At 39.9% G+C, this 12,199-nt stretch overlaps 1 protein-coding gene across 1 annotated transcript in view; it reads left to right on the forward strand.

Annotated features, from left to right (window-relative positions):
* JARID2 (jumonji and AT-rich interaction domain containing 2) overlaps positions 1 to 12,199 on the forward strand; it is a 213,225-nt gene that overhangs the window by 173,504 nt on the left and 27,522 nt on the right. The window contains exons 6-7 of the mRNA XM_048057982.2: positions 1,971 to 2,200; positions 9,972 to 10,989. Coding sequence (XP_047913939.2) covers positions 1,971 to 2,200; positions 9,972 to 10,989 — 1,248 coding nt within the window. The remainder of the gene's footprint in view (positions 1 to 1,970; positions 2,201 to 9,971; positions 10,990 to 12,199) is intronic.

The following is a 12,199-nucleotide window of genomic DNA, read 5'->3' on the forward strand; positions in this document are numbered from 1 at the left end:
TGAATACAAAAAACTAATCTCTCTGACTTAGCGTTTCCGTATGAGGAACAGATCAGTATATACAATTTGTTCCCTCTGAAGAAAAATATCGCTTGCAGTGATGAAATACGTATTAACAAAGCTGCCATCATTTGTTTGTGCTACATCTTATTAAAAATAAATAGTCGCACTTTGTGCATTTGTACTGCCTTCCATCTGATGTGAGAACTCCTTACAAAGGAGGATAAATGTATTGTCATGAACTCCCCGAGAGGGGTTGGCAATTATTATCAGTTCCATCACTGGAAATGAGACACGGAGGTTATGAGACTTCCACTGAAATCACAGAGAAATCCTTGGCTGTCTGGGGCAGCGCCAGTTGCTCCCGAGCTCGGCAGAGCCAAAGCCACAGGGGAATTTGCGGTGACTTCGCTGCAGACGGGATTTCTCTCCTTCCTACTCAATTTATGCAACAGGAAGAGAGGGAAAGAGGAGGAGGTGGAATAATGTACAATTTCAAATTTTCTTTTACATCATCTGCTTTAATGCTTACTACCAACCCAACGTGATGAGTGACCTGAATAACAATTTTTTTGATAGCTTGCTGGAATTTCCATTTTTGGAGGCACGGTGGGAAGGTTGGGAGGTAGGTGAAGCAGCTTTGACATACCTTAGCAGCTCAGAAGCGGCTTAGATGCACCTCCTCGGGCCAGCAGGATTGTTGGTTGCTTATCATTACTACTATTATTGCTACTACTCCTGTACTACTACAGGACATCTGTAGAGACAGCTAATCTTTGCAATTTAGATAAAAAGGAATGTATCATAGGCATATCATGTTTATTGATTGAATAAGGCTTTCATTTCCCAAGGAAACAATGACTTAATTCATTCAGTTAATATTCCCAAACAGATAGTGTGTGTCATGTGTAATACATACAATTCTTAGATCTTTGTGCCGTTGAGTATTTAGGAATTTTCTTACTTACATCCTTCCCTAAGCCAGGTCAAAAGAGAGGGCTGAAGAACAAGAGTAGATGAGTAGAGAAGGCAGGAGAGCATTCGTCCATTGTGGACGTCAGATCACAAACCTCACAGACCTCTGTCATGTGCCTCACTGATGAGCAGGAAGCACTTACATATATTTACAACATATTTTGATTAACAAACAGACAGAAGGACAAAATTGACTTTTTGAAAAAAATACAGATAAAAATCTCAACTTTTTGTGTTCCCTGACAATAAAAAGCAATGTATATTCTTAAATTCAGCAGAGGGAAAGGAATGAACCTTATTGAGATAGACTTGTACGCATTTTTACACAATATTTATTGCACAAAAAATGTGGTTTCTATTCTGTGCTTTCTTATCCCTTCAGCAGAAGGCTAGGATGCTCAGCTTGGGCCCCCCACATTACTTTATCTGACATGTTCCAAACAGTTTTTATTATTTTCCTTCATTTGCAGAAGTACCTTCTTCTATTTGCAGCTTGTCTGCTATAAGCAAGCTGCTGTCAGTTTGGTTCAGCAGTTTGGATATTGATGAAAACAAAACATGCTTTTTCATGGAACATTTCCTTTCTTTATGTTAAAGTAAAAATAAATCCTTTTTCTGTTTATGTTATGTTCAGCACTTCCTCACTGCCGCAGCAAAAAGTTAATTAAAACTGTCATAAATAAAAATCAAATGGAAAAGTCTATATTTAGGTCAATCTAAATAGTAATATACCTTGTATGTTTTAATTTGGGTATTGAAGATAATGTTCTAATAATCAAAGGAAATAGCTCACTTTAGTAAATCTGTTAATTTAGATAAATATGCAAAATAGCGTTTCTATTTCTGTATTGATTTTACTTTAGCTATAATAAGATGCTCACTAAATATTGAACACTGACAGCAAAGAAAGTTGGGTTGTTTTCAATGAAGAATGTAGGCTCGTGTGTACTTTTTTTTCTTTCTTTAATACTCTGTCTGGTTTTCCCTCTTCTCAGTTTTCAATGGGTCCAGCAAATCATCGAAGGAGAAAGAACCTGCTCAGAAACACAAAAGCAAAGAGGCCACACCAGGGAAGGAGAAGAACAGTGAACATAAGGCTGAGAGCCGAAAAGACCAGGCTGCTGCTAATCACCATCCTACTACAAACACTGGCTCCTCTACGAAAGGGCTCACCGCTAACAACCACCACACTCTTCATAGATCGGCTCAGGACTTAAGGAAACAGGTAATGAATTATGCTCTACTGTGGACACAGGGGAAACGCAGACTTTTAAGGTGCTAGCTCCATTTTCCACTGCATGGCACAGAGGGAACATGGCAACCCGTAAAAGTGTGCTCGGGAGACAGCAGGGAGTTAATTTTCAGTGAAAGAGAGAGAGAAAGAGAGAAAGGAAAAAAGAAAAGTGTTACATGCATAGTAGGTCATTACAATAAAGCACTCTTTACAATCCACTCCTTATATTACCCAGTGTGTAGCTATGAAAGGGTAAAGTTCACATCGTTATTTATTAAACCTTTCTGAGTGGCACCCTTGTTGGCCTCTGCTGATAGCACCAAGGCTGGCATCACATGGCAAAAATGAATTCCTTCTGTGTACAGCTGGTCCACTTGGTTATCTTAGAGGCTGGCCTTGTAGAGAAGCTGATGTTATGCTCAGGTGTCTTGTATTGCATGTGAGCAATTCAAACCTCAGAGTCTGGGACAAATTTGTCTTGCCAATTGCATAAAGAAAGTATTCCTGGATATTGTCTCCTTCACAGTGGACATACCAGGAAGGGAGAAATGCAAGGTTTTCATGTTACCTAGTTGAATACTAGCAAAAAATCCAGCAAGAAGTTTGTGTCAGCCTGACTTTGATCTGGGGGTATAAGTTTAGTAGAATGATCTTTCAGCATTTATGACTTGCATTTGGGCAGGATGTGTCTCCATCTATTTTTGATGGTTGGATCAAAGAGCTTCTAAAATAGAAACTGGCAAATTAGTTTTTTTATAAAAGAGTTTCAAAACCCTCAGTCAGTATCCTTTCAAATTCTCTGAGCTGTGACCTTACATGAGCTAATTCAGCCTGGAGATGGGTTAGCAGAGTACCTGCACTGGAAAAGGGCAGTACAGTAAGCTTGCTGCACTTACAGTTTTTTTTTTTTTCTTTCCAGTGGTTAATTCTCAGCAGTCCACTTACAGACAGTTTTTTATTTGCTGGCATCTAAAGGTTTTTTCTTCCAAATAGGCTAGGGTGGATTTCAGTGGAGCTGGAATTGCCATCTTCTAGGGGCTGTCAAGGCCTTAAATGGCACCTCTCAATCGTAGGCTTGGAAATTAAAAACAGCAAAAAGAAAAACAGCGGTGCTCTTGCCAAGGAAATCTTCCATGCCCTGTGCTTTAGTGTTGTTCAGTTTCTCCTGAAATGCCTCTATTGGATTTGTATTACCTTTTAAATCAAATCTGAGATTCTGAAGGTTATGTACAGTATATTTCTCTGTACCTCTGTAAACTTGCATTCTTTATTCCCCCCATGGCATTTTTTGCTTACTGAGTCATGAGCCTGAATGCCTGCCTTCATTTGTATCTTTTCTTTTGGCTTTTTCTTGTGACTGCCAACATCCTGTGGTCCTTGCTGTGACATGCGCTGCCATGAGCTCTTCTCATTGAACAAGTTTCCCAAATAGTAGATACAATTTATACTTAATTATTTTAACTCACTGGAACACTTGTGTGAAATGCTTTAAAGTTGTATTATCAAAGTGTGAATAGTTAGAATTCTTGTAAAAGTCAACAGCTGTCACTTGTGAAGGTAGTTCTAAGAAGGGAAAAGACAGCTGTAGAAAAATTCTGTCCATGGTCCAAGTGGGTTTTGTATCATAGAATAGTAGGTTTTTTTTTTTGTTTGTTTGTTTTTTGTTTTTTTTTTTGTTTTTTTGTGTGTGTGCTGTGAAAAAATGGAGAGAAAAACGAACACAACTCAGTATAACCAGTGGCAACACTACATGGACACCTCAAGCTTCAGAAAATAAGGGGGCTCTAAGTTGAGATGATGATTTTTATTTTAAAAGGGAAAGGTTAAACATATTATTTTTCTTCTGCGCCCCTCAGTGACAAAAGTCCCTTCTAACCAATTTTAATGAGAATGTGGCTGTAACTAATTAAAGGTGGACTATGCATTATGCCTGACAAGGTGGCTTAGCTTTCTGCAAAACCTTAGATGTAAGAGTTGAGACATCAGTAAAATTCTTGCTCTTGTTGGGAGTCTTTGTTAACTTCTTCAGTATTTTCCAAAAGGAGAGTTGTCTTCCCCAGGTGCCAGCTGCACGTTCATCCTCTCCTTCCAGTATGTTTTTGCTTCTTGTTCATGTGCATTTACCTGGCTTACTTATACGTGTGGTTTTGTATTGTTCAGTCTTAGAGAAAACAAAAGCATAACACTAGAAATTACATGAGATTTTCTTTTTTCTTCTTTCTTTTTCTGGTGTGCATTTGCACTTGTCACGTTTCCTCTCTCTTTCTTCTTCCCTTGCTATCTTCCCAAATCCTCTTCTTCAAAAGGGTTGTGGGCAAAGGAAATGTAGTTCAATGGGGCCCTCTCTTGGCCTAATATGGTAATTTAGATCTGCAAAACTCATATATCAACACAAAAGTATTTTTATGAATGCATTCAAGATGAGTTGTGTAACTTAAATATTTTGGGACCAAACCTGTTGTTGGTATCGCTAATATTGCTGTTATTACTGTGGCTAACTGTTATCTAACAAAATGTTTGTTGGCTTTATTTTGTGTGTGTGTTTGTGTGTGTGCGCGTGTGTCTGGAGGATGGATCCTAGGTGCTGTGCAGAGATGTGTATGTAGACCAGTTCAAATCCAACAAACAAATTTCTGCAAGACAATGTGCTGGTCCCATTTGCTTTTAAAATTCCAACAAAATTTAAAATTTATCATACCATCTTGCAAGGCACGTGTTCAGTAAAGTGGAGAAGAGAATGGTCAAAAGAGTGGTCTGAAGACAAAAATATATCAGCAAAACTGAGCAGATAGCTGAAAAGCAAAAATAAGATTCATATTCATATCCCTAGTTTCACTTTTAGCTCAAGACTTTCAGTCATTTAAGGCTAATGTCAATCACTTTGTTACTATTTGAATTAAATTGACTTCTTTCTTATGTGCTCAGTGTAAGCACTGCCTCGGGATGGAGCTGTGGCATAGACCCCCATTTGGTGAACCTGCGCACCTGGCAGTGTGGCCAATTTTTTAGGCTGACTCTGTGTGTGTATGTTTGGTTTGGGGGGAGACATATCAACAGTAGAAAGGTAAGAAAATGGCTACCACAATTTCTTGTTGCTTTTGGTTCCAATCGTCTGATGGGTCCTCAGAGACAAGTACAGACCAGGAACATGTAGGTGTTTATTGACCAGCCAGAATTTCGCATTTGTCAATGTGAAATCCTGAACCCACCTGTTACTTTGATGGTGGGCTATGGCCACGTTGCTTGTTCCATTTGTTTCCAGCTGGAAGATGTTTGTTGCAGCCTATTCCTGTTTGAAGCGTGGTCTGTTCTGGTCTATAGAGTACTGCTGTGTCTTAAACCTTACGTTATCCTCTCTCAAAGCACTTGAGATACCTGTGGACATGTGGGGAGGGGAGAGGGAGAAGCATTTGAAAACCACTGAGTTATGTCTGCTCTGGAAAGGTGATGGGTCTGAGGAACTTTCCAGCACTGTTTCTTTCTTACAGGGTCTCCTTACTTAGCAACCAGACAGAAACAATTCTATTAATTATGGTACTCTCAAAGACAAGTGTTCCTCTACTTCAGGACTGGTTTGTTATTGGAATAACTTCATTAGGTTTGAATCAAAACTCAAAATAGTGTGCTTGTAATATAGCATAGGAGGTTAGATAGCTGAAGCTTATGTACCTGTTCAGTGCAAGATTTGGCCCTGAGAGATCTAAGCTTTCATTCTGTGGAGGTATTCTGACAACTCTAAACAGTTGTGAGAAGTTGCTGTTTTCTTAATAAATTCAGTTTTCCGGAGTTTCATATCTTGGCAGTTTTAGTTCCGTCTTAAAGCTGACGGTGTGTTTTCCTTCAGAGGGGATGAGTTTTGAGGATCTCACCTTTCTCCATAAGCACTTTCTCCATGACTGCTCTGTACTCAGGCCCTGTGTCACCGTTACCTCACTGAAGGAGTTGGCCCTGGATGGCCCTTCAGATTTCTCGTAAGAACTTCTTCAGAAAAGTCATTGGACAAAGCACCTCCATACAGCCTGGCAGCTCCCTCTCAGGTGTTGTCATGACATACCTAACAGCACTGTAATATAGCCATGGCCTTCTTGAAATCTTCTTGAAAACCTCCAGTAGAGGAGATTCCGCAATATCCATCAACAGCTTCTTCCAGCATCTTTCTTTTCAGCTAATTATAAGGTATTCCAGGTTGCAACTCATATCATCTTTGTAGACATTTTTTTCACCCTTCTTTTCATACATGGAAAATAGTTTTTACTGTCTCTTCTCAGAGGATCTGCATTTGCATCAGAAGACCATTACAAAGTTCTCCCCTAGTCATCTCTTTCAGACTAAATAAGCCCAGCTCTACTGGCTTTTCAGTAAAGAACATATCTTCTAAATACCTGAATGTTTTATGCTCTTCTAGACAGTCTAAATTTACATTAGTAAATCCTGGGCCCAACCCTGTGCAGGAAATACTGTACTTCTTGCTTTCGATGTTTTCATTAATAGGCCTGAGAGATCGGCATGCTTTTACCACCATTGCATTTTGCAGCTCACTGTGTTCCCCAGATATTATTCTTCCCCCACATGTATTCGATTTCTCCTTCCAAAATAGCACTTCCTCTTACTGTAGAAATGTTCTGACATAAATTCTTTAAGATTGCCTTTGATTTTGAGCTAGTCAGTAGAGTGCTTACAGCCCCTTCCAGGTGTGCGTCACGGGTGAATTTTATGATAATCCAAGTTGCTAATGGGAGTACTTTGCAAAACTGAGGCCGAGACAGGCCCCTGACAAAAATCACCTGAAACGCCCTCCCAGGATGACAGTGAACTGTGGCAACAATACCTTTTCTTGAGGATGACTTTCTTCAATCTGTTGTGAAGCCAATTCACAGTAATTACATCTGGGATGTGCCGCCAGAGCCTGTTTGTTGGGACGGTGACAGGAGCCCTACTGAAGCGAAGGTGCCCCTTTACCTGCTCAGCCAGATGTCTGTCAGAAAAAGGTTAAATTAGCTCAAAGTGCTAAACCGTGAGGTGGAGTGTGTATGTTGTGTGTGTTTTTTTGTGTTTGTTTCTACCGTTATCTTAGTAAGTTTTGTGTGTTTACAAATTAACTGTTTGATGATTGGTTCCAGAATCTTTTTAGGGGTTGAAGTTGGCAGAGTCTACCTGCCCTCCTCCATTTCTCTCCAGGACACATGCCCTAAGTTAACTACGTACACTTTAGCTTGTTGTAGTTGCCTTCCTAGATCTTTTGTTGAAATCGATCTTTTATTGTGTTTTATTTTTAACATATCTGGTAAGTATTAAGTCACAATGGTACTTTTGGTGAGGGCTAACGCACAAGAAGCACGCATTAGCTGAACTGTTGCATTTGCTTTCCTTCCCTGCGTAGTGGTTGATCTACACTACTGCTTGTGTAGTAGTGGATCTACTGCCTTTTGTTGTCTTTGTATTATTGAGGTATTTGTAAAATCTTGTTTCATTTTGTGCCCCTTGCTAACCGAAATTGCTTTAGCACCTTGGCATTTCTGATTTTATCCATACATGCTTTTGCTGTTCCTCTATAGTTGCCCTTAGTCACTCTGTTTCCATTTTTACTGTGATATTTGCTTTCTATTTGGTCGAGAACTTTGTGACCAGGCATAACAATCTATGCTTTGTGCATAATGGTCTATGCTTTGTGCATTTTCTTTTTCGAGTGGGAATTGTTTGTGTTTTTTTTTCCATGTTTTTTGTTTTTCTAAGTCTTTTTTCCTTTCTCTGCTATTGTCACATCTTAGAATCGAAAACTCATTTCATAATCACTGTCATCCAGATTACCTTCCCCTTCCAATCCTCAGTCAATTCTTCTCTATTAGTCTAGACCAACCCTGTGATCAATGTTTCCCGCTATAAAGCCAGAGGCGTTCAACACTTCTTCTGACAGCTGCAGGCAGGAGGCAATGTCTCAGCACATCTCTACTCCGTTTGTTCTGCAGCGTCAAAGGGCTCTGTAAAAGTCAAACCCAGGCCTCCATTTCAAATGTAGAGTACTGCCTAAATTTCAAGGGAAACTGATAAATGCGTTTCTGTTAGCAAGCGCTTGCTTTCCAGGTAATAGACATCTTTTGGAAAGCTGAGGGTAAAAACTCGTGTAATCAGTTAACTGGATTTTCCTGAAGTTTTTCTATCTTGGAAAGCATGTGAAGGACAAGAATATGGATGGGTTTTGAAAGGGTATTATTACAGCTCCAGCTTCTGGAGTGCAAAGGAGAAATAGTACCTAGTAAATGTATGTATATACAGCAATGTTTGGGTATGCAGAATCCCAGGTTGCAGTTCCTCTTCCATGAGTCACTTAATGTGAGACCGTAGCACAATCTTCTCAGTCTCCATTTTATCCCTGTTTTATAACAATTTATCCCTACTTTATAAGTGATTGCAATTCTTGCGTTCTTTATTTGGAGCTGATTTGACAAGTATTGTGAAATCCCACAGGAAGGTATAATAACTTTGCAGAAATGGTGGTACTCACCTGAGTGTTCATAAGGGGTGGTTGTAATGTATGATTTCACTCTGAGCATGTTTATCAATGTTTGTGATTTTTGGATGTATTTTTCTGAACTCATGGTAGTTTAGGGAGGTGAGAAAAAACTTTAAACTTGTTTAAGTGCTGAAACTTGCTAGAGGCTTAAACTTGAACTTCATTTTCTTAGTAATGGTGCTTGCTTTGACGGTGCTGAGCTGTCACAGTTCCCTTTGAAGCTGAGAGGTTCTTTCTGTGAGGGTTGCTCTCAGTGCTTAACATGTCTTATAATTAAAATACTAATTTTAGTTTCATAATTGGGTTTAAGTGCCTAATAGAAAGCAGTGGAGTCCAGCACTTGTAAATTGCAATGACACATTAGTGAGCAATAACAAAATGTGTGTCAGTAAAACTGCCCAGATATCAAACTTAAAAACAAAACAAAACAAACAAACAAAAAAACAGTAACCAACAACCAAGACAAAACAAACACAACAAAATCTTCTTAAAAATTTGTATTTCATTAATTTGTATTTGTATTAATATCAGCAAATTAATTAATTAATGTATTTGTGTTAATATCAGCAAAAAGATGCCTCCCAAGATTTAATATGTATGACAGACTGGATCCCTCATGGCTGTCCTGTTCTTTTGGGTGCATAATGTATTCCGTATTTATTTTTATATGTATAGAGAGGAGGTTTGTTTGAATCCAAGTGTGTAGTGTTTGCAAAATGTGCCTGTTCCAGTTAGAGTAGGTGGTATACACTGGTTAGTTTGTCTGCTAAGTAGTAAATTGTGTGTGCACTTAAGGGAAGTTGGGTGGGAGAGGGAATGTGTCTGAGGGCTGGAAAAGGAGATAATAAAAATATTAGTTTGCAGATCAGACTACAAGTGTTTTGTGATACTGTAACATGCTTTCTGGTAGACAAGGAAGAGGGTAATGCAAGTGACGTAACCCTTCTTAATGCCGGAGGCTTCGTACCTTCTGAAAGCCAGATTGGCTTTCTGGGGACTTTTGGTTCATTTTAAAAAAGAAAAAATAATAATATATATATTTCTATTTGTTTATTCTAAATGCCCTGTCTCTCCTCTTGTCTGGGTGAAAAACATTGTATGAACATTGTACAAAAGGGCCAGGAGTCAGGACTGCAGAATATGGTCATCCAGCAAATGGGAAGCTGTGGCAGAGTGGTAACATTATTAATTTACTGTTCTGTTTTCTGTTTCCTTCCTTCTGCTCCCCTGGCGACACTCCTGGCTTTGTAGGTTTCTAAAGTCAATGGAATCACTCGAATGTCATCTCCGAGTGCAAATGCAGCCAGTGCCAAAAAGATGAGAGAAGTCAGACCTTCACCGTCCAAAACTGTGAAGTACACTGCAACAGTGACAAAGGGAACTGTCACATACACCAAAGCCAAGAAAGAACTGGTCAAGGAAACCAAACTAAATCACCACAAACCCAGTTCACCTGTCAACCACACAATCTCAGGGAAACTAGAAAGTAGCAATGCAAAAACCCGCAAACAGGTGCTATCCCTTGGAGCATCCAAGTCTAACAATACCGCTGTTAATGGTGTAAAAGTCAATGGCAAGTTGAACCAAAAGACATGCACTAAGGAGGTGGGGAGACAGTTAAGGGAGGGGCTGCGCAATTCAAAGAGGAGGCTGGAAGAGACAAATCACATAGACAAAATACAGTCGCCCACCAAGAGAATGAAAGGGGCCATCAACTTGGCAGAAGCTGCAAGCAAAAAGGCAGCTGTAGAAAAGCCTTTGCTGAATGGACACCTTAAAAAGGAAGTGCCAGAGAAGAATTTGGAAAGAAATAGGCCGAAAAGAGCCACTGCTGGAAAGAGTACGCCAGGGAAACAAGCACATGGCAAAACTGAAAATGCCTCCTGTGAAAATCGTTCTACCTCTCAAGCGGAGTCCTTGCACAAGCCACAAGACTCAATGGGAAAGCACGAAAAGGGCAGTAGTAAGTCTGGGTGGGGGATGCTGGGGGAGATTCCCATCCTTAGGCCCTCCACCAAGGAATTTCATGACCCACTGATATACATTGAGTCAGTCCGAGCTCAGGTAGAGAAGTATGGGATGTGCAGGGTGATTCCTCCTCCAGACTGGAGACCTGAGTGCAAGCTAAATGATGAAATGCGGTTTGTGACACAGATTCAGCACATACACAAGCTAGGCAGGCGCTGGGGACCCAACGTGCAGCGGCTGGCCTGTATCAAGAAGCACCTCAAATCTCAGGGCATTACCATGGACGAACTCCCACTCATAGGTAAGGGCTGTGGTTTCCTTGGCCTTTTGCCGCTGCTTGTTAGAGTCCATATGCAACTTTATGCTCCGTTTGCCTTTATGCTTAACTGAACCCCTGTTCAATTAACACTACAGAGTGTCGGACCTCTCCCTTTGGTCAGATACGATGCAGGTAGGTTGTGGGAGAGCTTCGCCAGGAGGCTTTGTATTGCCACCTTCCTCCTGCTAGCTCTTTATTTTACCCAGGGAAATATGCTATACAGCATCGTGGTCTTCAGATTTAAGGATCTCCTGCTTCCCCTACTTTTTATTTTATTAAATAGTATAGCTATGGATATTGGTAGTCTTGGTTTAAATGTTGCCTTGGAATGTTCTTGGACCGTACCAAAGGTGTTTTCCAAACAGGTTACGATGCTGCCAAGCAAGAATACAAATATTTTTCCCCCTTCCTTTAAAAGCATTTAACCAAGGGGAAAAACATCTTGAAACTGACTTCTATTTGGGTACTCAGGCACTTAAAATCACAAATTTGCAGTGACCTGCTGACATTTAACAACCATTAAGTGTCAAGAATAGGCAGTAAAATGTGGTTGATTGCAAAATGGAGGTTTCATTATTTCTCTCAGCAGGTGTCTGCCAGGGCTAATGCCTGAGTGAGAATCACTTATTTAACAGAATTCTTGGTTTATGGTCTGCTGTCAAATATGACACGTGACAAAAATGTGACAATAGTTTATAAAAACATGACAACAGCAGCATACAAATGAACTATTGAATGAGCCACCTCCATCTCAACTGCCTTTGCAGCCATGACATAGTAACAAACTTTTGTTTTTAATTTGTGTTAACCCTCTCCTTTGTTTCTGAAGTGTTTTGAGTCAAATCGCACAGGATCTGCATGTTGCAACTTGAGGCTAGAATTTTGCCTTTGAGGCATTATCTCATCAGAGGCAGCTATCAACGCTAGTTGGATTAAAGGACACACTTTTTTGTTTAAACTGTTCACAATGCTTTTTCTCCCCATTTTAAAATTTTGTTTTTTGTTACACATGGTAAGTGAGTGAAAATGCATAAAAGCACACAAAGAGATTGCAAAGTTTACGGTGAACCAATGAGGGGCTCGACAGAGAATGACAGAATTTGAGGAGAAGGGGTGAGGGTTAGCGCTCTGTTGCAACAACCATGCAAAAACATTCAAGGAAATCTGAAAATTAAAATCACTCAAGCAGCAA

This window comes from Anser cygnoides, chromosome 2 (assembly GCF_040182565.1).
Source record: "Anser cygnoides isolate HZ-2024a breed goose chromosome 2, Taihu_goose_T2T_genome, whole genome shotgun sequence".
NCBI classification, from domain to species: Eukaryota; Metazoa; Chordata; class Aves; order Anseriformes; family Anatidae; genus Anser; species Anser cygnoides.